Source organism: Lepidochelys kempii, chromosome 17 (assembly GCF_965140265.1).
Source record: "Lepidochelys kempii isolate rLepKem1 chromosome 17, rLepKem1.hap2, whole genome shotgun sequence".
Classification (NCBI taxonomy): Eukaryota; Metazoa; Chordata; order Testudines; family Cheloniidae; genus Lepidochelys; species Lepidochelys kempii.
The window spans coordinates 2,462,275-2,485,904 of record NC_133272.1 but is presented as its reverse complement, the minus strand read 5'-3'; the positions used below and the strand labels follow the sequence as shown (position 1 = coordinate 2,485,904).

At 51.1% G+C, this 23,630-nt stretch overlaps 1 protein-coding gene across 3 annotated transcripts in view; it reads left to right on the top strand.

The window, feature by feature from the left end:
- SSH2 (slingshot protein phosphatase 2) overlaps positions 1 to 23,630 on the top strand; it is a 134,414-nt gene that overhangs the window by 99,322 nt on the left and 11,462 nt on the right. For all 3 annotated transcript variants that reach the window (XM_073315846.1, XM_073315845.1, XM_073315847.1), the window contains 10 exons: positions 2,851 to 2,915; positions 7,729 to 7,850; positions 10,353 to 10,421; positions 11,198 to 11,263; positions 11,870 to 12,064; positions 13,830 to 13,923; positions 14,096 to 14,224; positions 17,172 to 17,218; positions 18,794 to 18,940; positions 21,113 to 21,313. In XM_073315846.1, coding sequence (XP_073171947.1) covers positions 2,851 to 2,915; positions 7,729 to 7,850; positions 10,353 to 10,421; positions 11,198 to 11,263; positions 11,870 to 12,064; positions 13,830 to 13,923; positions 14,096 to 14,224; positions 17,172 to 17,218; positions 18,794 to 18,940; positions 21,113 to 21,313 — 1,135 coding nt within the window. The remainder of the gene's footprint in view (positions 1 to 2,850; positions 2,916 to 7,728; positions 7,851 to 10,352; positions 10,422 to 11,197; positions 11,264 to 11,869; positions 12,065 to 13,829; positions 13,924 to 14,095; positions 14,225 to 17,171; positions 17,219 to 18,793; positions 18,941 to 21,112; positions 21,314 to 23,630) is intronic.

Sequence of the window (23,630 nt, the reverse complement as noted above, 5' to 3'; positions counted from 1 at the left end):
CAGCCACTGGTGGTGAGCAGAGTATATGGAAACAAAACCTCCATCTCCGTTCTTGGCCTTTGCCTGGCTCAACACCAGAGCTTGCTAACCTCTGGTGCACACAGAATTCTGGCAGGCAGATTTCTTTCCCAGCCCTGAGGGAAATGGAGAAGGAGCGCTTTTCTAACCTCTTCCCCCCCATTAAGCAGGAGTGGGGGAGTCCCTGCAAACAAGATATTTATTATTTCACAACAGGAAATATTTAATGCTAGCCCCATGGCTTTTTTAGTAGCATCACCCCAAAAAGGGGGAAATTGACTAGTTGGCAGATTGGCCAGTTAAGAAAACAGCCTTCCACGCTTGGCTTCTGCCGATGGCTCCCTCTTGAGCACTGCCAGGTGGTGCCTGGCAAAATCCCCTATGTGAAGGGAGCTAACGTGTATTCTTTTGGACTCTGTGAGTGTGGCTTCCCAAGATGTAAACACCCAAGGTGATGTGGCTACTTAAAGTTAGAAAAGTCCAATTTCCCATCCTGGCTGGTAGCTTGTACCCCACCTGTCAGCCCGGTTTAAACAAAATCAGTCCTGTGTTACCACGGTGCCCTGCTGGGGGTTGTGTTAGAGATGTGGCAGCTGCCCTGGAAATGCCAGTGGTGCCAGCTCGACAGGGCCTGATAACAGGGTAACATGGTGTACCCCTCTGCCCAGGTCCTGCTCAGCATTTTGGGATGTGTAACGGCTGGTGTTTGCGTCGCTCACATGGGGCATGTAAGGGGAGTGAAGCTGGCCAGGGATGTTGTATCTCTCTCTGGCATAAAGTTTAAAGCCTCCACCAGGGTTGAGTGGGCTGTTGGCCAACAGGGAAATTTGGGGAAATACAGAAAATCTCCCTCCATATCAGAAGGATAAAATGTCTCCCCAAGTGGCCACTCAGAGTCTCCCAGAGAGAGAAACCTGCTCGGCAACTTGCTCTGTCTTTCCTTGAAGTCAGCAGCTGGGAGGGAAGCTAGCAATATCAGGTACCTAGGGACTTCACCTGCTAGGTGCAGTTTGCAGCTCCAGCATGAAACAGTGGCTGATTGTTAAAGACCCTAGGGGCTGTAGCTGTGTTTTGTCTAATCTGATCTGGAAAAGGTTTGGGGCACAGAGTATTTCATTTTCTTAGCCACTTACTGTGAGTGAAGCCCTCGTGCGCCAGGGGCATCAGACTCCAGGCGTTGCTCCTTCCAGAAGCCATCTGGAGCAAGGGAGATGTAGAACTGCTGGCACTCTGAGCTCCCCCACGGGGAAAACGCTGTCGTCTTAACCAGTTTGTACTAGTTCGTGTGATTTCTGATGGCTGACCGGCAGCGCCAGGAGTCTGCAGTGTTGAGAGCGAAGGGAAATCTATCTCCCAGGAACGACGAAGGTGCAGAGAGTTGTGTGTATCCCATTGATGGGCCAGTTTCACCCTGTTATCTGTGTCCAGGGCTACTTGTTGTTTAAGGAAACAATCTGCCTGCAGCAGTCTCTCAAAACTTCCAGTGATTGTCTCCTCGCTTCTCCTGCCCAGCTGAGTGCCCCTTGCCTTCCCAGTGAAACGCTGTCCTAGGACAGGCTCTTGGACCGATGCTGAAATTTGTACGGTTGGGAGCAAGCTCCAAGCTTCCCCTTGTGTTCAAGTCCCTTTTGGTGGAGGGGGCCAGATGCTGCCACTAGATCTCTTCAGCGCTACGGGTGACGGGGAGCCGTTCTGGAGCAGTGTAAGGTACCCGCCCAAGGACCAGCTGCAATATTTCTCCAGTTCTCCCAGCCCCTGCCTTCTTGGAAACCTAGGGGCCCCAGATTCCCTGCATGGCAGTGCAGTATGCTGTCACTAGGAGGCACTGGACTAAGGTTTCCATAACCTTTAATGTCCACAAGACTTTATAGTGCTGATCACTTGCTCCACTGAAACCTTTGTCCTTCCCTAAGGAGCTGGTTAACTAGTCTAAGTTTTCCGTCTGCGTGAGAAAGGAGAGGGTGGAAGAATGGAACCCTGTTGCTCTGTGGTAGCTGCCACCTGGCAGGCCGCTGGTCCACTCCCTGGGGTTGCAGGTGACTTTTCCAGGTGGGTGTTGCAGAGAGGGTCTCTTTCTGGAGGCTGTGTTGCTCGCTGATGTTTCATAGAGAGTGAGGTGCTTGCTGGAGACACATCCCTCTTTCTCCATGTGCTGAGCAGCTGCACTGCTGCAAATTCTCCCTCCAAGGAAGTGCAAAGGGAATAGATTTAGGCCGGGAATTAATCTGGGTTTGGTTTGTGAATGCCTGCTGTCTTGGGAACGTGTGCTACTCCACTCCCTTTCTTATTAACAAGCTTCTAATGTATTGAGCAGCTGGGATAGCGCCTTCATCCTTTCTCAGTGCCCCCAATAAACCAGTAGCTCGCATTTCCAGCTAACATTAATGGCTGTCCTGATAATCCCTGGCGGGCAGCCCGGGAACCTGTTGCGTGGGGGTTGCTCTATGCAAGGTGTGGATTGTACATTGTGGGGTTACCTGAGCCAGAATGCAATCACGGGGCTGGGTGAGCTTAATGGGACAACCCAGATGTGGGACCCACAAGACTAGAATGGGGCTGGGACATAAAGGGAGTGTTCAGAGGTGTCCTGGAGCAGGGCTGAGAGGGACAAACATTACCCAGAGAGCCTGGTAAGATCAGGCCAGGTAATGGCACAGAGCAAAGAGCTGACGAGAGAGAGAGAGAGAGAGAGACGCTAGTCACTTCAGTGGAAAGACAGGTGGAGCTGGCGGCAGCCAGGACAGCATCTGCCCAGGGGATGTTTGAGATGCCAGGAGGTAGGACATGACTAAAAGTGTTTATGTGCATCCTCACCTTCCCTCTCTTCTTCAGGGGATCTCCAGCAGCACCTGCAGGCCATGTTCATCCTCCTTCGCCCTGAAGACAACATTCGACTGGTAGGTTGGCTGTTTGATTTATGATAAATAATCTGTGATGGATACTGTGTGGCTAGGTTCCATTGAGAGGTGCTGCAGAGTGACCAATGAAAGCTGCAGTACGTATCCATTTCAGTGGCTTTGCTATCGAAATCCGGGAACTTGTTTACAGCCCAGACGTTCACGAGGGAAAGGTGCAGTCAGCTCGCTGATTTGTCCAGTGAGACAAGGAGTTGGACAATGTTTTGACTCAAGGGTTTTACATACATTTGGTGACTCATGTCCTGAGCACCTGTGGTCATTAAAGATCCTGTAGCAATTGTCATAAGAATTAAGAACATTACTCTGGTGTCTAAATTGCTGATTATTAAGGCTATGATTTAGTCAAGGATATTTTTAGTACAAGTCATGGACAGGTCATGGGCAATAAACAAAAATTCACGGTCCATGACTTGTACTATAAATACCCGTGACTAAATCTTTGTGGGGGTGGGGTGTTGTTGCGGTTGGAGTGCCTGGGTATGGAGAGCATTGCTGGGCGGGGGACAGGGGGGCAGTGGCACCAGCTGCTGACAGCAGCTGCTCCGGCCGTCCTGGGACCGCTGCTGGGGGCCCGCCTAGGGACTGCTGCTCAGGCAGTCCCCAGGGCCAGCTGCACCGGCCACTGCTCAGGCAGTCCCCGGGACTGCTCCAGCAGCAGCCGTTGCCGTTGGCAGCAGGGCTGCCCAAGCAGCTTGCCCTAGAGCCAGCCACGCTGGCCGCTGCAGAAGTCACGGAGGTCATGGAAGGTCACGGAATCTGTGACTTCTACAGCCTCCATGACAGACACAGAGCCCTACTGATTACATCTAGCCTACCTGAAATACCCCCCTGTAGTCACTGGGGTTCTCATCTTCCCTTTCTACATCATTGCATGGTGTTACTGTGGGCTGTTGAACAGCTACCATGTACTACCCCAGATGTGACTGCATTTCCTTAGTGGGAGAAGTAATCCCTGTATGGCTCTTGCCTATATTGCCGTGGTGGTATAAGCAAAGACTTGTTGGTTAGTTAGCACATTGAGATCCTCAGTTGAAAGATGCTATGGAACTGAAGTGGTGGCGTTAGTAACTTTGTCCTGGATGCCTCCAGAAACAGAAGAGTGGTGGCCGGAGGGACTGGCAATATCTAAACATTTCACAGATCTTCATTGGCTCTCTTGTCATACATTAGCGTTGATGGGCTCTCTTGTGTTGTCTGGGTTCATCTCTTGAATCTGCCACAGCAGTTTCTTCCCCCTCAGGGCTAGCCAAGCACCAGGAGAGACATTCCAGCACTGCTAGTTTGTAGTTTCCTCCTGGATTTTCCTTACACACACGACAGGAAGCAGCTGATGTGACTGCAAAGCACATTCAGTTTAAAAAGGAGACCGGCAAGTACTTTGCAATTGCACGTGGAATAACCCAGCCCAAACAAGCCAGAGGCCTGGTGCAGAAGGCCATGAGCATGCACAACACTCACATCCCAGAGGGCCCTTGGCACCTTGCAGCTTGGGGCCCAAAGTCAGAATGCTTGTGGCTATTGAGCATGCGTCCCTCAGCAGTACTGCTGGCTGCTCTCTGCACTGTGAGACCAGTTTGCCCTGTTAACAGCCGAATCGGGATGGTAGGCTAAGAACACACACAGCCTTTTGTGTGGCGTTCAGTTCGGAATGCTAGTGTCTTGCCTGAGGCTGAGGTCAGAAGTCCATCTGAATTGAATTGATTCCTGACAAATGAAGGGTGCACAGAGCTGTAAGAGACTCATTAAAATAGTACATTCAGCTGAGACTTGTCGTGTAAAGAGCATAAAACCCCACTTCTCTTCTTGTGTGTTGGCTGCTGCTCTTTGGAGGGGCAGCATTACTTTTTAGAGGACAGCTGAAGCGTCTGCGTTTGGTCCTGTTGGAGCAATTGGCAGACTTCTCAGGGGCTTCAAGGGGAGCAGGATTGGGCCCTTTAATAGACCAGTGTAAGACCAGTAGTATGAAGGCAAGGGGTTAAGTTGTACAAGAACCTTCTGGAATGTGGAAGAATGTAGAAATTGGGCAGCTAGCTTTTAAACTTGTTCTGTATCCAAACCAAATTTCTAGTTTATAAATTCCCACAGTCCTGTCGTAGGCATTACAAGTTTCTTTACTCTCTATCCAGGTGATGGGTAAGGCCTCTGTATTGGCTTTGGACCTCCATAATGTGCTTCCATGTGGGTGGCTAAATACTGCATGATGTCATTTGTGGTCAAAAAAGCTTGCAGGTGAGGGGAAAGCTGTGTTGTAATCACAACATGTTGTCTAAAGACAGACCCTGGTTACAGGAAGAGCTGCCATAGATTTTATATTACCAGTACTAGGTCAGTTTCTCAATTTGAGAAGAGAACATCCTCTCGCATGGATCAGCTGGTGAGAGGTCCCAGTGACTCTGCGTAACCCACTATTGCTAGGACAGCCATGTCGGTGGGGTGGGTAGTAATTGATGCAACTGATTCTGTCGTGCTTCATCATGGCATCACTGCCATTGGTCGAGAATGAGCTCCCGGTTTGGAGGAGGAGATTGGGAATTGCAGCTCCCTCACAAGCAAGTTGAGACTCTGATTGTTTGTGAATTGCTTTGAGATCCTCTGGTGTCACCTGGTTTAGAAGTGCAGAGCTAATTATTGATTATTCCAGTCAATTTATCGAAACAGATTGCCTCCTAGTTGCACCCACACTGGCTGTCAGCGGGAGCGGGGGTATTAAGTGCTGATCCTCAAAAGTCAGTTTCTCATAATCATTCCTATGAAAATCCTGTCTCAGCAACTTGAGGCCATGTGACCTTTGGCACCTGCTTGGTCAGCCCTGCTCTAAAGGGTCTTACATTAAAGCCATACAGCTAATTACAGCTACCTAGATTGGTTTAGTGAAGTAAATTAGATTACACTAATCCTCTGGCTGCAGACAAGCCTCGGGAGCCTCTGACAGGTCCCTGGGTGCAGGGTGGTTATTGTGCTATTCATTGCTTGCTCACTCCACTTTCAGGCAGTTCAATCTGTTTTATCCTATGGGGTTTGTGTCCTAGTGTGGGTGGAAAAAATTGAACCACCAAGACCCTGGTTGTCCTCTGCTCTTTGGGGTCAGAATCAACTGTTTCCTCTGCAATCTGCTGTCAACTGCTAGTCCTAGAAGTCACCCCCTTTGGCTGCAATCCCATCTGGAAGGGCTGGCCTGCAGAAATGCAAACTCATGTCTCTCCTTCTTAAGGAATGAGAAGGCAAATGAGGCTGGCTCTGGCGCGACTCCTTCCGAGTAGAGTGGGGTGAGGGCACCTCTCCCACCATGCAGTGTGTCTTCCAATCTGCCTGCACCCCGTCACACTGCAAGCTGGGTGCCTTGTCGTGGTTCGAGTCTGCTGTAGTGTTGGATAGGTCTGGTCTAGTGGTGGCTGAAATGCCAGTCATGCCTCTGTGCCAGCTGTTGCCCCAGCTACAACACTGGGAGGCTTCACTGATGCTGCTCATGTAGACAAGGCTTTTCTCATCCTCATTGGCTCCCCATGGCTCACTGAAAAGTTCAGGAAGTGGTGTAACAGTGCAAATGTAAACACTCAGACTCTGGGCGAGATTAGACTGCCCAAAGCAAACACACCACCCAATAGATCATAATTAAGACATCTCCTCCCTAATGGCATCCCAGTCTATCTTTAATTGGGTTTCTGTGACTAAAATAACTGCAGATGTCTTGGGACCGAGTCCAAAAGCACTAAAAGCAAAAGGAACTGCCTCCCACAGATCCATATAGGTGAACCTGGCCTAGCCAAATGCACTCTGTCTGCGTGCCGTCCCCTTGGCACGCCACAGCTAATCAACTTCTGATCTTACGGAGACTTGCGTAGGTCATTTGAATGTAGTTCCTCTTGGTTTCTTGTTACTGTACCGGGCTCTGTGATGCAGCCTTCCTGGATCTTGCCGACTTGCCTCTCTCGCGGTCAGCTCTTGTCAAAAGCACGCGGGAAGGCTGCTGCCTGAGTTTCACCAGCTGTGCTGGGTTTAGGGACAGAATCAACTAGTCAGTCAATCGTTTAAAGAAATGATTTAAATAAGATACCAGTCCATTCCTCTCGGTATATTTGCGGGTCCCTGTGCTCAAAACGGTTATGCCTGGAAGAGGGCGGGAGCAATTAGACATAATGGCATCCAGCCTCGCTGGTCTGTGGATGTGGAGTTCGGAAACAAGCTTTTCCCTGCAGCTCTAGGAAATGAGCATTATTTCTGCACAGGGAAGGGTACAGTTACAGAGTTGTGTGGGCTCAGAAGCCCAGCAAGGGACCATGGATTGATTTAGACTCCTGGGATCTGCCCACCTGTCTGTGAAGTTGGTCGAGAGGCTTTTCGGAACTACCATAATTCAGTGAGGATAGCTTCAGGGAAGGACCCATTTCTCTGAAGTGCTACTTAACTTCTGCATGGTGCTGAGCCCCCTCTGTGCCACCTCCTAGGACTAACTATGCCAACTTGCTCAGAGGACTGTGGCAGCTATCCCCAGATACTGCCGGCAATAGTGTTTGAATGCAACCTGGATGAACAGGGCACGTCTGCAGGCAAGTGCTTGGTGGGTGTAAGGAGCAGATCCTGACGTCCGAGAGAGCTGAGAGAATGATTCTCATTTCTCTCTTTGCGGCAGTACTGCGTACCCAGTGTAGAGGCTCTGGTCTTCTGTGCTGGTGCAAAAGGCCTTGCTGCTTGTTGTGCCAAACATCAGCATGGAATGATGCTTTGTAAAGTCACAGCTGTACATTTCACTGGCTTTGCTGCTGACCTTTTGTTTTGTCTCCTTGACCTTTAGGCAGTAAGACTGGAAAGTACGTACCAGAACCGCACTAGATACATGGTGGTAGTTTCAACCAATGGCAGACAAGACACTGAGGAAAGCATTGTCCTCGGAATGGATTTCTCTTCCAACGACAGGTATCTAGGCAGATTGCTTCAACCTCTAGACTCGCTTTCTTTCTCCAGCCCCCATATTTCCTTCTAACATCTTGAAAGGATGTGGTGGGGAGTCTGGAGGCTTGGTGCATCTCTGAAACACAGAGCCTGGGCTATGGGACTTGGGACGGGGGAAGCAACTCAGAGTTAGGAGGGACAGAGGACGTGCATCATTTGGAACTCCCGAAAAATAGCGTAACCAGTCTCCCATGCAGCTGCAGGAGTTTTGAATGCAGCAAGACCCAAAGCCCTGCTTATCCGCAACTTGTCTGATTTCCCTAGAGTCTGTACAACAAAAAGCTGTAACAATAGATGCTTTTCCCAGGTCAGGCGGAGCACTCAGACCCCGACGCCTGGAGGAGGCTCGGTTGTGGTGGGGGAACAAAGGGCCTGAAGGAAATGCCAGGTGCTCTGGTGGCAGAGGTTACTCAGTGCGTGCGCTCTCCCGCCATTTGTGTGTCAGCACGGTGTAGTGCTTTCACTTTATTTATGTAAATTGTGGCTGACCTCTCCGACCAGTTGCAAAATGTGTCCACTAAGTAGTCTTTGCTGTCTGTGTAACCAGAAGCCATGGAGAGGCCTGCCAGCTGCTGTAGGGCGGAGACTTCCTAAAGGTGAAACTTAGGACTCTGGGCTCTTTATAGGGGGTGGGGTGGGAGGACATGAACCCTAAAGCATCACAAACCAATCTGAGTCTTAGCTAAGAGGGGAGAGAATAGGAACCCAGGTCCTAAGCCCTCCTGTTAATTTCCTGTGAAGTTATCAGTGGAAACAGCGAGTGTGCATCAGCCCCAGAACATCTGAATAGAACCACAGTATGGGAATGAATGTTGCCAACCTTAGAGTTATGTGTGATGCATGTCAGAAAAATTCCTCCAGAGTTGTTACACGGAACCAGTCCTTGGGGCCATCACATGGCTGGCTGAAACCATTCGCCTTTGACACCGCCTTCCTGGTTGTCATTTAGCTATCTCAGCAGCCACTGTGCTTAACTTTTAGCGGTGCTTGGGAAGCTTGGCTCAGAAGCAACTGGGACAAAAGAACTGGGGCCCGTGCGCTGCTGGTGCTGTGTGCAGCGGGGTTGAAAATCAAACCCGGTGCGTGTCATGGGTCCACTAGCACAATTATTACGGTCTTGCACAGAATTCTGTGAGCGGGGAATTTGCTCTTGGGTCTGGCATACCAGTGCTGCCCTCTGGAATGCAGACAAGTGAGGGCTCGCTGTCCCCCGTCTCAGACGCGCAGATAAACACGGCGCAGGCTTTTTTAGCTTTTTGCTATTATTTGGGTTCTAGACTGTCATGCTGTCCCTCCCCCCTCTCCCCCCCCCCGCCCACTTGCTATTTATAACTCAATACAGACTTGTTGCTAAGGCCCCTGGTAAATGCTCGCTGAAAAGTATCACTAAAAATACCCTGGCCACCTTGGGGAGCCTTTTAAAAACTCCTTTTTCCATGAGCTCATCTCATTTAGTCAACAGAAATAGTTGCCTGTGACTGTCTCCGGGGACCAGGCATTGCGGCCATTCCTCATGTGAGTGTGCATGTCCGCAGTCCAGTCTGAGTCTCTGTTTGCCTCCCCTGCGCTCCAGTCACCCAGTGTGAAGAACTGGAGAGCGGGACAATAGACTCTGATGCTCCCTGAAAGCACCTGCTTTGTCACCTGGCAATTTCCTCCTAATTTGGGTTGGGCTTTTCCCCTTGGCAACCTGACACGTACAGGTTTTTTTCCCCGTCAGTTCTTCCATCACTTTTTCTGCTTTTATCCCAGGGTTTCCCTTTTCTTTCAGAGAGGACAAAGCCTTTCCATGTGATCAAACATGGCATGCTAGTCAAATGAGGGAAAAGACATAGCAGCTACTGGAAGAACAAAGACCTTTCCCATAAGTCTCTCTTGTGGCAGCCTGTGCTTAGCCATTGTGGGGGACACAGGGAAATCTGCAGATGGGGGTGGCGTGCTGCAGTGCACAACCTACCATACCTTCCTTCCCATTGCTGACATTCGGACTAGCATGAAATTACACTCGCCTGAGTTCCTAGCAGCTGTGGCTGAACGACCAATAAAAACAGAGAACCCTGGATTCCAAAATCGCAACTAGACATGAGCCACTTGTGCTGACAAACCTGAAAGAAATCAGGACGGTTCCTTTTGTTAAAGTGTAAAAACCCTGAGTTGACTGAAAATTGGGTGGCTTGGCCTCTGCCCTCCTGCATAGAGCCTGCTGCTCTGAATTCACCCTGGGAATACACTAACATTACAAGCTTGCTGCAGGGGGACGACCATACCACCGCTTTGGTTAACAGCCCATATCAAACAGCGTTTGCACTTCCAAGGACATCTGTAGAGAACAAGACTCAGGTTAGAGAGGGGTCTGGTCAGTATTTCAGATCAATATGAGTGGGTTTGCAACCATTGCTGTACAAATCTGAAGAGTAGCAGGGTAAGCGGATGGCACAACGGCTGACTTTCTGTTTCTTATTACAGTAGCACTTGCACAATGGGCTTGGTCCTGCCTCTGTGGAGCGACACCCTTATTCACTTGGATGGGGACGGGTAAGTGTCTCTTGTATGTTCTGGCTGGGAAGCAGAGGGGTTCTGTGTTCTGTTCATTATGCTGCACACAGAGGATAGTGTGTAGAATTGCATTCAAATTATTGTCAATAGGGGCAGCTCAGGCTGTCCTTCAAATCACAGTTGTTGTGGGAGACAACAACCAATTGGCTTGCAGTTAGGCAGCAGCTTACACATGTGTGCGCATAAGCTGCTGTTAAGAAGCTTTCACTCTATGTGGGGAGGGGACGGGGGTGAAAGCTTCTGAAAAGGGATCCTATCAAGTGTTGCTGTGTAGCACCTGTAGGGACAACCATATTCTGCTAAGTGTAAATGCAAGTGTGATGTCTTCATTGCCCAGTGTCCTCCTGGATTGTAAACTCCTCTCGGTGCCAGCTGTACGGACTGCCCAGAGAATGACCTTTGCAGCTTTTTGTTGCCTCGCTCAGCTGTACTGTGTAGTTTCCATTTCTGGCTTTGAACTTGAATGTAGCCTGGGTAAACTGCTCACCTGGGCACTGCTGCTTCTGTGGCTGACCAACGCCTTTATTTCAGCCAGCGTCCTGGCTTCATTGCTGAACAGCCGCCACTAAAAATGAGCCTGCCCAGAGCTGTCCCATGCTATTTGCATCAGTCCTCTAGCTGAAACTGGCCAAACAGATCTGTGTCCTGGATTCTCCCTTTGCTGTCCTGGCTGCTTACACGTTAATGGTGGTTGGCTGAAAAAAGACTCCATGATAAGTGTCATTCTTAATGGGTCAATGTTTTTCTTTCACCAGTGGGTTCAGCGTATCAACGGACAACAGGGTGCATGTGTTCAAGCCGGTGTCTGTTCAAGCAATGTGGTAAGGACTTTGTCCTCTGTCTCAAGGCTCCTTTAGCCAAGGCATTTTAAATGCTTCTGCTTTCACAAAGCGGGTGCTGCTGTGTGTCACCCAGGTCTTGCGAGACCCAGGCGCATGGCCTTGGCACCTGCTCAGACACCCAGGGAGCTGTGCTGCGTGGGTACAGTAACTGCAGGTGGAGTCTGTAACGTCAAGACGACCATTTCTTCAGCTCTAGGGGGCATGTAGCTCGTGTGTGTGCAGTGAGTGACGTGGCTCTCCAAAGGCCGGTACCAGGTTTCAGAATGATTCCTGTGACGTGTTGCAAAGGGCAGTCAGAGCGTGAGCTGCCATTTTGCAGGGTTCTTTTGAATCCGAACCGGAGACCTTTGCTGTGTGTGAGTCCAGAGCTGACTTTACAGTCAGGCCCTGCATTAAACAGTAACCTTTCCAGGCAACTGTAGGCCGAGGGTACCACTGCATCCAGGTTCAGACCTGCGTCCTAAGTGACAGAGGCAGGACGTGCTGCCCCACAGCCCAGCCAGCCGTAGTGAATGGGAATGGTGGGACTCTGGAGTTTGTTCTTCGTCCTCAGGGGAGATGCTGATGTGTGGGGGCTTCTTCCAGGTCTGCCCTGCAGAGTTTACACAAGGCCTGTGAGGTGGCCCGAAGTCACAACTACTACCCAGGGAGCCTCTTCCTCACCTGGGTCAGTTACTATGAGAGCCACATCAACTCTGACCAGTCTTCAGTCAACGAATGGAACACCATGCAGGATGTGCAATCGCATCGGCCTGACTCCCCCACCCTCTTCACGGATGTGTAAGCAAACCCATCTCTGCTGGGCAGCGAGGCTCTGCCGTGTGCAGCACCAAACCTCCACTGGAGGAGACGCAGCCCCATAGAATCAGGTTTCATGCCTTGTCAACAGGAATCATTGCAAATTCATAGGTGGATCCTGGATTAAATAAACATCAAGGCTGGAAAACTAGCTAATGGGGACCCTGTTGTGTCCTTTTCAGTGCTGATTCTCAGCATTTTCCCTGCACTTCCAGAGCTCTCTCTGTCCCTCAGTCTGGGCAATACTATCCCCTTTGACAGATGGGGAAGGTGAAGTGACTTGCTCAAGGCCCCAGAGGGAGTTGGTGGCAGAGTTGGGAGTAGAACCCAGGAGCTTGTCTCCAACTCCAGACCAGCTCAGGAGCTTACATGGGCATGTTGCTGATTTATCATAAACTGGGTTTTTATTTTGTTCTTGCTGCGTGGCCCAGAGACTTTCATGCCTCTTAGCTGGGAAGCCTCAAGCAGCTGATCCAGTCGAGGTGTCTAATGATTAAATGTGGGGTAGAGACGAGTGCGTTTATCTCCTTGAGGAATGGGGTGGGAAGATGCATCATGCTCGGACGCTAGCTGGCGGCGCGCGTCAGGACAGTGACTGAGATGGCCATGCTGGTAGTGGGGCCAGGTTTCCAAGCTGCCTGCTTACAAATAGCTCCCAACCAGTTGTCAATAATTGCGTAGCCTCTCCTTGCAGCACTAAGAGCAATGGCATTACCTCAAGAGCTCCTTCCTGCTATAGTCCCCACGCTCCCCCCAAGGAGAACGGAGGACGTGCCTTTTTGCCATCACAGGCTGCTTGCCCGCTTTGTTCCTTCCCATAGATTTTGTTACAGCACGCAGGGCTCAAGTTGTCTTAGCAGAGCAGTGAGCGGATAATCATGTGGAGCATTTCAGCTGCCAATGAGTCTTCACACCTGATTGTTTTTAACATACAGGGAAGTGAGCTGCAAGACTCTGGCAGGCTGCCAGCATAATAGTCTGCCATGATTTGTTCATGTTTTCAAAAACCCACCCTTTCTCCACTGAAAAATCTCAGGCTGTGGGCCTATGGAGTCCCTGGCAGGGCTCTGTGATTAAAAGGACCGGTATTTTTTGTAATTCTTTTACTCTTAAACCACCAGCTGGAGAGGAATTCTAGTTGCTCCTAAAGCAGAAGCCTCCATGCATTTGTTGTCTTGGCAGCGTTGCAGACGGCGAGAATAGGTGTGAGATGTCACTGCTGGGCCCCGTCTCTGGATGCTGGGTGAGCCAGCTCGGAGCACCAGAGCTACAGTACAACTGCCACCATCCTGCTTTATTAGTAAAGCTATTTTTGCAACCAGCGATAAGGCGACAGGCAGCAGAGGCTGGTGGAATGCACACAGGCTTAGCTGCACTCTGTCTCCATGTAAGGAGGTGTGGAGCTGTTACCTTTCCAAGAAAGGTAAGGGGGAAGCTGGGAGACTAGCAGAGGGGTAATACGCTGCCTGAAGCCACTGAAACTGCAAAATACTGGAGAGATTTTTATGGCGTGCCATTAAAGTACTGGATCCATCCTACGGTGTTTGTTCCATATAAAGTGTGGCTGTGAACCTGATCTGGGTTTAAGGGGATCCAGAGGTAAAGCGTTAGATTCCTCCCAGGTGGGGATCTTCTCAGCAATGTCTCACTCTCAGTGCATCTGCATAGCATCATTAACCAGTTAAAAACCACTGTGAATCAACTCTATCCAACCTAGCAGTAAATGGCTGTTGCTTCCTTCTCCTAGCCCCACGGAGCGTGAGCGTACAGAGCGGTTAATTAAAACCAAATTAAGGGAGATCATGATGCAGAAAGACTTGGAGAACATCACATCCAAAGAGGTGAGCAGGGAGCCTGCCATTGCCCATGCTGGGACTAGGGTGCGGGAGAACGCTGCGGGTGAGGAGGGTGACTACTGGGAGCACGGAGGGCACTGCACAACACGAGCATTGTCCCTTTATTCTGCCCGGGGAAATGGAAAAAGAACTCACCCAGCTTTCTTCTCCTCCTCAGATCCGCACGGAGCTGGAGATGCAGATGGTGTGCAATCTGCGGGAGTTCAAGGAGTTCATCGACAATGAAATGATTGTGATCCTTGGGCAGATGGACAGTCCCACGCAGATATTTGACCATGTCTTTCTGGTAAGCCCTTAAGACCATGGCTCAGCAAGGTAGAATCTGTTGGTAATCACAAGATGTCTGTGTGACTGAGAACAGGCCTGTAATTGCAAATAATGCCTCTTGCCTTAAGTGGGCTGATCTCTGTGCGAAGTCACATTCCCATCAGTGGAACAGTAGCTGCTCCTAGAGCTCACGCATTCACAGATGCATAAGGCGAGGTACTATTGGCTGAGAGCTGGCTGGTGTCTTGGATGCACTGACCCCAGTGTGATCAATCCAGCCTTGCTGAAGCTCCCTTCCACAGCTTCCAGGTGAGGGAAGCAAATCTCAGCATTTCCGCGCGCAAACCTGAATTCGCTCCCAATTTCTACTGGCAAGTAACAGTCAAATCCCTAATCCCATACCAGAGTCTGTGTATGAGATCACCGGGGTGTACCTCTCCTTGGGAGGCCACAGCAGTGACAAAAAAAGCAAACTGGAACCCAGGCAGGGAAGGGTTGTGTAAGTCACAGGTGGAATTACACTTCCTGTAACAGCAGAGATCTTTTGAACTCATTTCTCAGCCAGGAACAGAGGAGCCTAACAAAGAACCACCCTGCAGATTATCCACTTAAGGCCACGTAAACATTTTGCCTTTAATGTTGTGCTTAGTTCACTGCCTTTCATCGCTGCCAGGGCCTGGCTACTTACCACATCCCCGAGGGTGAGTTAGCCCTCCCTTTGATTTCCCAGCCCTCCCCTTGATTTCCCAACCCCAAGGGATGGACCCAGCTTTGTTGGCTTAGCGTGAGGTCTGCTCGTTTTTTACACAGAGCCGCCACTCCTTGAACGAGCCAATCTAGCCCAAGTAAGGAGGCCACGTCTCCCACCCTTCTGAAGCTAGTTTCTTTCAGCAGCTCAGGAGGCAGAGTGTCTTGAAACGGGAGCGCTTCCGAGAAAGTGGGCGGGTGGAGGGGAGGCAGACAAGTTAAGCAGCAAAAGTGTCTCAGGCTAAGGACTTGCTTTGCCCGGGTGGTTTCCAGTGAAAAGTTCGTACAAGCTCATCAGAGTAGTCAGATGTAATCCAGGCAACTTCAGACAGCTGTGGGGATTGGATGCAAACAAGCCCATGCAGGAAAGGCTCCCAGGCAGCACTCAGCAAAGTCAGTCTCTGTGGCTCGCGGCACCCAGGGGCGGAAGCGAAGTAGCAGGGTTTGCAAAGGACAATAAGGTTGGGTTCAGCCAGCAGTTTCATTCATGAGCACAATACAGCGAAGAGGCCAGGTCTGTGCAGTGAACTCTCTGGAAGGCGTTGTGCACCTCACTAGCAGGAGGGAGCCGTGTTAGAACCCAGCGAGGGATGAGGAAATCTGAGACCCAGACAAGGCAGTTACTGTTAAGCGGAGCAAACCGCGGGCCATGTGGTTCCCATGACTCTGCTGCAGCTGGCAGGCTGACTCTCTTCGCCGGCTTGGGCGGAGCAGAGAGCCTGTGGGCTGGCAAGCCACAGCTTTTCATTGACGCCTCATGGGGCTTGTGACCTCCCTGGCGTTAGCTCAGGTGCTACTAGTCTTATCCCCAGTCCCAGGCACCAAAGCATGGGGCTTTGTGGGGAGACGCTCGTCTTCCTAGCATGCTGTTCAGCGCAGTGGCCTGGCCTTGGCCCCGGGTGATGACGCTGTCATCGTTTTAACGGTGCACGTCCATTTGGGGAGAGAATCAGCTGAACTGATGTGTTTAAAAATGACCTCCCCAAGGTTTCTACATCACGTGCAGGAGAGGTCAGAGGACCCTATCCCAGTGGGAATACATGAGCCTTGCTGCGAGCTGGATGTGCTGGGAAGGGTTTCATTTGCACAGCATTGTCTTGAATGGAAGAATGTCTGGGCACATCAGAGTTACCACCATGGCTCGGTACAGGCACCGCTGACCCTGCCTCAAGTGGGGCTGTTTTCCACCAGGGCCAGGTTACAGTTCTGCCCCATTCAGCTCCCACTGCACAAGCAGCTTGCTCCACGGGAGGGATGTCCATCTCTTCGGGCTGGGCACACGGTCACGCAGCCACCCATGCTTTAGGGGTTGGAACCTTGCTCCTCCTCTCTTATCCTGGACTGCAGAGTGTCTGGGCTTCTGAGGCAGCTGCTCATCCATCTCCTTCATGCTGGCTTCGTTTGCCTCTCCTCTCCTCCTCCCCTGCTGCCCCCCGCCCATCACTTAGCCCTCCCCACCCCCACCTTTCAGTTCAGAAACTACTTTGCAGGAGGAGGCAGGGGAAGTGGGCAGCTGAGGTTTCCACCTCCCTTGGCTCCTCTTGGCAACTGGCTCCCAAGGTGGCCTTCGTCCTCTTTCCCACGCAAGCTGTAGTGTTTGGATAGTGGACACTCAGCTTGGCTTGGAGGCCCTGTCTGCGCTGTAGGGAGAAGCCACTTAGATAGCGAAGCGAAAACATGCTTCCCTGGCTGGTTTCTCTGCTCACATAGGCAAGAGGAAAAAAACTGTCCTCCTGTCTTTGATGTGGGAACCCATGTAGAGAGGGGCTCAGAGGTTCTCTCTCTCTCTCTCTCTCTCTCTCTCTCTCTCTCTCTCTCTCTCTCTCTCTTCTGCAGACTGGTTCTCTTTCATAGAGGAGAGTCAGAGGCAGGGGCTTGTGTGGGAAGAGGCCTGTCTTTATTTTTCTGAACTAGGTTTCTCAGTGGCTTGCAGGAAGCTAGCTAGGGCTCTACCTGGCTCTGGCTTGCAGGGCTTCCTGTTGATTCAGGGTGGGTCTGATTGTAAAGTGAGATAAGTGGCTGTGCTGTGAGACAGGAGCACTATTTTTTTCCCTTTTACCATCTGTATTTTCAACAAATCTCAGTTTACAGCACTGGATTGGCCAGCTACCTCCCTGCACAGCTCGCTGGCTCCCTGCAGCTCGCACCCGGCTCACGGGGGCCGTCCCTCCCAGTGGTGTACGCTTCTTCTGATGCTCCCTTTTTTATTTTTTGCACAGGGTTCTGAGTGGAATGCCTCCAATTTGGAAGATTTACAGAACAGAGGGTAAGCAGCTTTGAGCTGTGTAGCAGGCCCCTGCATGCAAGCTGCTGGGCACGGATAGGAAGGCTTGCCTTACCTAAGTCGCTGCACAACCAAATTTCCATCCCATACCTCCTGCTGCTGTGTGCTAATGAGGGCTTGCAAACCAGGCATGGTAACAGTGAACTGGAAAGTAGCACCCCAGCCCCCAAATCCCACATACAAAGACAGGGAAGGAAAGGCTTTGGAGGCCCTGACCTTGACTGAAATCCCACCGACAAGTGCAGGCAGCTGACGGTCACATAGCAACGGGTAACCGAGATCTGCAGTTCCCTTGCCAAATAGACAGCACAGAGCTGGCTCTCTGGGGGGCCTTTCTTTGGGCTCAGCGTGCTGCACTCCTGGGGTGGGAGGAAACCCTGCATGCGCTGCTCGGAGGCACTCCTCACAACCAGGGCAGACAGCTGCATGGTGGCAAGAAAGCGACAAGTGTGTGTCAAAGCAGCCATCGCTGCCTGAGAGCAGGGGCTGCACTGAGCATCTTGCAGCTCAAAGGGGTAACGTTCCTCCTTCGTTTCTGTAAGGTTTGGGGTTAAGGCCACATCGATCCCGATGGACCATGCAGGGAAACCACTGGCTTTCTCACTTGGCTAGGTTACTACACCAATCTCTCCTCATCCTGAGCTGATCGCTTTTCAGTCCTCCCCACCTAACACCTGCTCCTAGCCTGACAAAGGGCATTTTCCCCTGGAAACTCTGCTGCTGTCTGCTAAGACATGGAGGCTGCAGATCTCTCATGAGTTTAGGGGCTTGGGGTGTCTAACATGTGAATACCATGTGCTTCCCTCAGCCATTTACTGCTCAGAATGGTCTGTGCTGGGGAGAAGAACCAAATCTGTCCCAACCACAGGCAATGCTCTTCTAGTTTCTCTGGGTTCTGGGCAGCTGCAGAATACAAGAGGGTCCAATCAGGAGTTGGCTCGCTGTGGTCTTAATTCTGAGACTAGTCTGGTGTCTTGGATTAAAGTGAAGGGCCTGGTGCAAATCCCAGAAAGAAGGCGGCTACTCCTGTTTAGACCCCGGAGAGAGGCGTGTTAGGAGGGTCCCATGTTGTCGAGAGCACGGATCTTCAGGCTAATGCCCTTACAGCCTAGTCTCCCAACACTGGTGGTAACTGGCCCAATAGGAATGGAGATTGGAAAGGGGATTGTGCGTCTCCCAGGGGGATGGTTTCCAGCTGGCAGGAAGAGATGAAGCTGTATTGTAGCATATGCCAAGTGACCACCACTGGCCCTTCTGTGCAATACAGAGCAGCTGAATGGGCGGGCTGGCCAGCCAGTCTTGGTTTGGTTTGGTTTTCATTCACAGCAGACCGAAGTCCCTTCCACAGAGACTAAGTTAGAAATTCCACAGCAAACCCTTAGCCTGGCCTCGCAATCAATCCCTTCCTCCCTGCATTGAAGTTTAACTCCCAAATCGGCTTGCTCTGTGTTGTAGTCTTGTAACTCTGACTGCTTGGCTCCAAACAAATTCAAAACAAGGCAAACCCATTTCCTTGCAGAGACTGTCCAATCTTATCTGCCCTCTGTTTCCACACAGGGTGCGGTACATTCTGAATGTCACTCGAGAAATAGATAACTTCTTCCCAGGCGTCTTCGAGTACCATAACATCCGGGTGTACGATGAGGAGGCTACAGATCTGCTGGCATATTGGAACGACACTTACAAATTCATCTCCAAAGCCAAGTAAGTCTGCACTTAAAGAACGAACACAATACAGCAAGCTCCTAGTAATGCAATGTTTCCTTCTGGCCATTCTCTCTTTCCAACTACCCTTTGTCCTGCGTTAGGACCAAGACATCTGCATTCTCAGTTCCTGCTGTTGCTGTGTGCAATGGGCCTTTCTGTCTGTCTGAATTACAAAAATCGCACATGGTAGTAAGATGGAAAAATGCTGCTGTGTAGTCATCCCCTTGGCTGCCCTGTATTTGTAGTGCCTTAGGGCTGCTTCCGGAGCTTCAGAAACTAAGAACCACCTGAAGTGTTAAACTTCTGTAAAATGTCAGGGGACATAAAACCATACAAACACAGCTGTTAATGCCAAAGGGGAATGGGGTTACTTGTTACACAGCCTTGGGGTTTACATTATGAGAGCATCGAGGAAACCCAAACACTCCATTGTGCTAGGTGCCAGGCAGACAGGTAACAAAGAAGCTACTCGCTCCTGGAGAGAGTTCTTTTGCCTTGTTGACACGTGGGCGAAACAGGTGGGGCGGGTTGGGAGGACAAGGCAACAAGCAGAGCTCAGCAGACACTGGAAAGCAACATAACTGTGAACAAAATCCAAATCGTTCCCTGCGTACAAAGCAGGCAGACATTGCTCTGAAAAAAACCCTTATCCATTAGCACTACGAGATGCTTGCTAGGCTTCCTATCTGAATGGCCACTTCTAGTCTGGTAGCTGGAGGCCAGTGGGTTGCCAACACTTCTCTAGGTTGTCTATAATAAATCCAGCAGCCATCTGATTCAGGAAGACGCTGGTCACAGAAGCAATTGACATGCATTGCCAGCAAGTCTGGGATGGATTTCCAAACAAGGGACTGCCTTTAACCCTCTTGTGGCGGGGGTTTGTATCTGTCTCCTGCCCGTGCCCCAGAGATGATGACCCGATTGACAATGGCTGCTTCTCCAACAAATCATTAAGCCTCTCTGATTTACCCGAGCGTATATATAGATATACTTCTAAAGCACATCGAGCTCCTTGGTGCAATGACCTTGGAAACTTGTCCGTGTCAGAAATATCCTCCTTTCAGGATGCACGTTTTGCAAAGAATACGGGGGCAGGTCTGAGCGCTGAAAGCTGTACGGCTGAAGTCCGTGCTGGACAAGGCAAATCACCGCCTGTGCGCCCTTGCTTGCCGCTCACACTTCGCCTGAAGCCAGAACCCTGCGTTCCTGGCAATGGAGCAAGCCCTTCTCAAGCCGGAGCAAACTCTTCACGGCCAGCTCTGTACCAAGACTGCTCTGTGCGCCGAACAAGAGCTAGGAGGTGAAAAACAAAACCACCTTTGTCCTGAGCTGCCTGGTACATAGCCCGGTGTGACAGATATGTGACCCCATGCGGTATCTTGGGGGACCCTTTTATTCAATTTATGAATGATGATCTGCTCTGGGGGAGGGTTACCATGCCTCTCCCAGGGGCTAATAACAGTGGGGGTGATGAGGGCTAGTTGCTGAGACCGTAAACGCCTCCAGAGACAGACCACCCCAGGAGGTTTGCATAGACTCATTCAACCTGGGTTTGTCAGAGGCCGACAGGGGCTTTTGGTACAAAAGGGCTGAGTTGAAACACTCGTGGCCTTTGGACTTGATCTTTGTCCAATCCCGCTGAAGGGCTGGAAGGACCTACTAGGGCAGCTTTTCTCAGATGTGGCCAGCTGTTGCTCCCAGCTGCCTTGGTGTTTGCTGGCATTGCCAGCAGGGGATCAGCAGCCTGCACCATGCAGCCTCCTGGGGGCTCCAGGCAGCACCTCTGCAGACACGTGGGGCCAGTGTGGGTGCTCAGCTGGCTCCAGCTCTGGGCTTCAGCCCGGGGCAGCGGGACTCGGGTTTACAAAAATTTTCAGAGCGGCCACCAGCAAGGGTTGGTTGGCCCCACTTTGAGGCCATCCAAAACAATTGTTCTGAGAACCCCTGTTCTAGGGCCCCCCAAGGCTGATGGGCAACTCCTGATATATTTTGTTTACATCTGTTCATTGTTTTTACTACGTGTTCTCCAGAAGGCTTTTTCCTTGAGAATGGAAGTGCTTGCTTAGAAGGAGCTGTGTAGTAACTTGGAGCTCCCCCCTACAGTGTCTGCCTCTCCTAAGCTGTTCAGAGGAGGCTTTTAAATCATCCTTTTCCATTCCCCCGCCCTAGGAAGAACGGGTCGAAATGCCTGGTGCACTGTAAGATGGGAGTCAGCCGGTCGGCCTCCACAGTGATTGCATATGCCATGAAGGAGTACGGCTGGAACCTGGACCGAGCGTATGACCACGTGAAGGAGCGCCGCACGGTCACCAAACCCAACCCAAGCTTCATGAGGCAGCTGGAGGAGTACCAAGGGATTCTGCTGGCGAGGTGAGCTCCGGGGGCAGGGAAGGAACTGGCCGTAAGATTTCGAGCACAAATCTGTCTCCTGTCCTGTGTTTCCTAAACACAAAATCATTCCCCAGCCCACTCTGGCCCAGGCTTATCTTGAAAGGAGAACCGGAAAGGGTCTGAACCCAAGCGGATTGGACCTCCTTCGGTATGGGTGCTGCAGAGAGGAGTGTGGGAAGCTGGGTGTTGCTGCTCTCACACGTCAGAAACCTCAGCTGCTTCCCATCTGTACGAAGCCACAGACAGCTGTGCTGACAGCAGGGTGTAGTCCCGGACTGCGTGTTGTGGTCGCTGACATTCAGCCTTGATCCTGTTTTTGTACCATGTGCGCTGGGGTTCGGGGCCTTGGTTTAATTATGTTTGTTTTCTGCCGTCAGTGTGTTTCAAGAGCCCCTGAGCGTTTGTCTGACTTGACCACGTGGCCGGCCCAGCAGATTTGCAGGCAGGTGCTTGTGTTCCTGCCTCATTCAGAATTAGTGTGTGCTTGAGAACGCTGTCTCTGACATGCTTCCACTCTGCTATAAAGGGGGATACAATTTGGTCATGGATTCCTGCCTTTAACAGAACTCGTGACTTCTGCTTCAGCCCCACTGGCTGCCACCCCCGCTTCCCTCCCACCCTCATGTGGGGCTCAGGCTGCCAGCCCCCATCCTTGTGCGGGGCTCGGGCTGCCCTCCCCCCCCCCATTCCTGTGCGGGCATTGGGCTTCTGTGATTTATGGTTTATTGCCCATGTCCTGCCCGTGAATTTTAATAAAAATCCCCATGCCAAAATCTTAACCTTACTTATAGTATAAAATAAGGCACAGGCACTTGAGTGACTCCACTGGATTAATTCAGTGCTTCCCCTTCATCGGTGCGCAAATTCATCATTACCTTAGGAGCGGGGTTGGGAAGAGTGCTCCATTTGTATGGGGAGCCTTAGCCAGTCCCCTGAAGCTCCCCGTGGGGGTGGGGGAGCTGAGTAATCAGTCTGAACAGCCAGTGGCATAATAAGGGCTCTAGGGCAAGGCTTGGTCCAACGCTGGTTCTAAGCCAAAAGTGTCCCAGAACTCAACTCCAAACTCTGAGCTAGGCACCAACAGAACCAAATGATTCCACTAGCTTTTACAGCATGGCTAAGTAGGAAACCAGTCCCCCTCTCTGCCATCTACGAAATACGGCCCAATCATCTCAGCATCACCATTCCCTTTTAGAAACATGCTTGCCCAACATCTGGCTTGGCTTCAGGGCCGTTTTGTTGAGGAATGGTTGCTGCAGTCAGTGGGGGGAGCCCCTTTCCTCTGTACTCTAAACATCAAGTGTTTATTCCTGGATGACATTTTCAACTCAGCTGGGAGGTAAGGTATGGCAGGGGATTTTGTAACACAAGGCCTGTCAGCTGAGGAGTAAAAAGACCTCAGTAATGCATGTTTTCTGGACGTCCCCATAAAGGAGGTGTTAAACAATGTCCTGACTTGACCTGCTGGAAGGAAAAGATACTTGGTGTTCTGCCAGGCTGCAGTATTGGTGCTGGAACCCTCCTCTGCTACCGGCTGTTGGTAGGTGGTTGCAGATGAAATCCCTGGGCAGTTACCAGTGCGTTAGGACATCATCAGCTTTCTCAGCATTGTCCGTGTGCAGCTCAGGCCGGAGCAAGATGAAGCAAGCCTGGAAATGTGCGTGGTGTTGTCAGAGGAGCAGAGCACCACACTGATCCAGCTGTGAGATGTTTGACCTGTCCCGCTCCGTAAAGAGGAACCCGGACGTACATGCTGTGTCTCTAGGGTTTGCCATATGGCTGCTCCCTCCCGTTGCAGCGCGTGGGTGAACAGAAGACTTTAAAAACCAATCGTACTTGGTGTGTGGCTAGTACTTCACCTCCTCAAGTCCTCTACGAATCTAGGTGACTGAGTGAGCTTGTCTGGTAGCCTCTAGCACACCTGGAAACTTCTGCGTGATGAGTCTTGATTTCTTCTTCTTTGCTCCCTCTGTGCTAGACATGGACAAGTTTATTCGTAACCAATATGGGAATGCCACCTTCACTCCTGCAGCGCGTGGCTCACCCTCACCCCGGGTATGCAACTGCCAAGCCTCTGCCCACTCTGGACAAGTCCCCAGTATAACGACGTGAATTGGGTTATCAGTGAGGCCTTTCAGCGCACGAGGCTAACCAGTCTGGGGTGAGCTAAGTGCCATGCTGGGCAGAGCGGCAGGCAGAACCCCGGGGCACCACGCACTCCTCACCTGCTCTCTGCTTTCACAGCTCCAAAAGGCTTCTCTGCCCTCTTTCGTTGCAGCTTTGGGCTCTCCCCTTG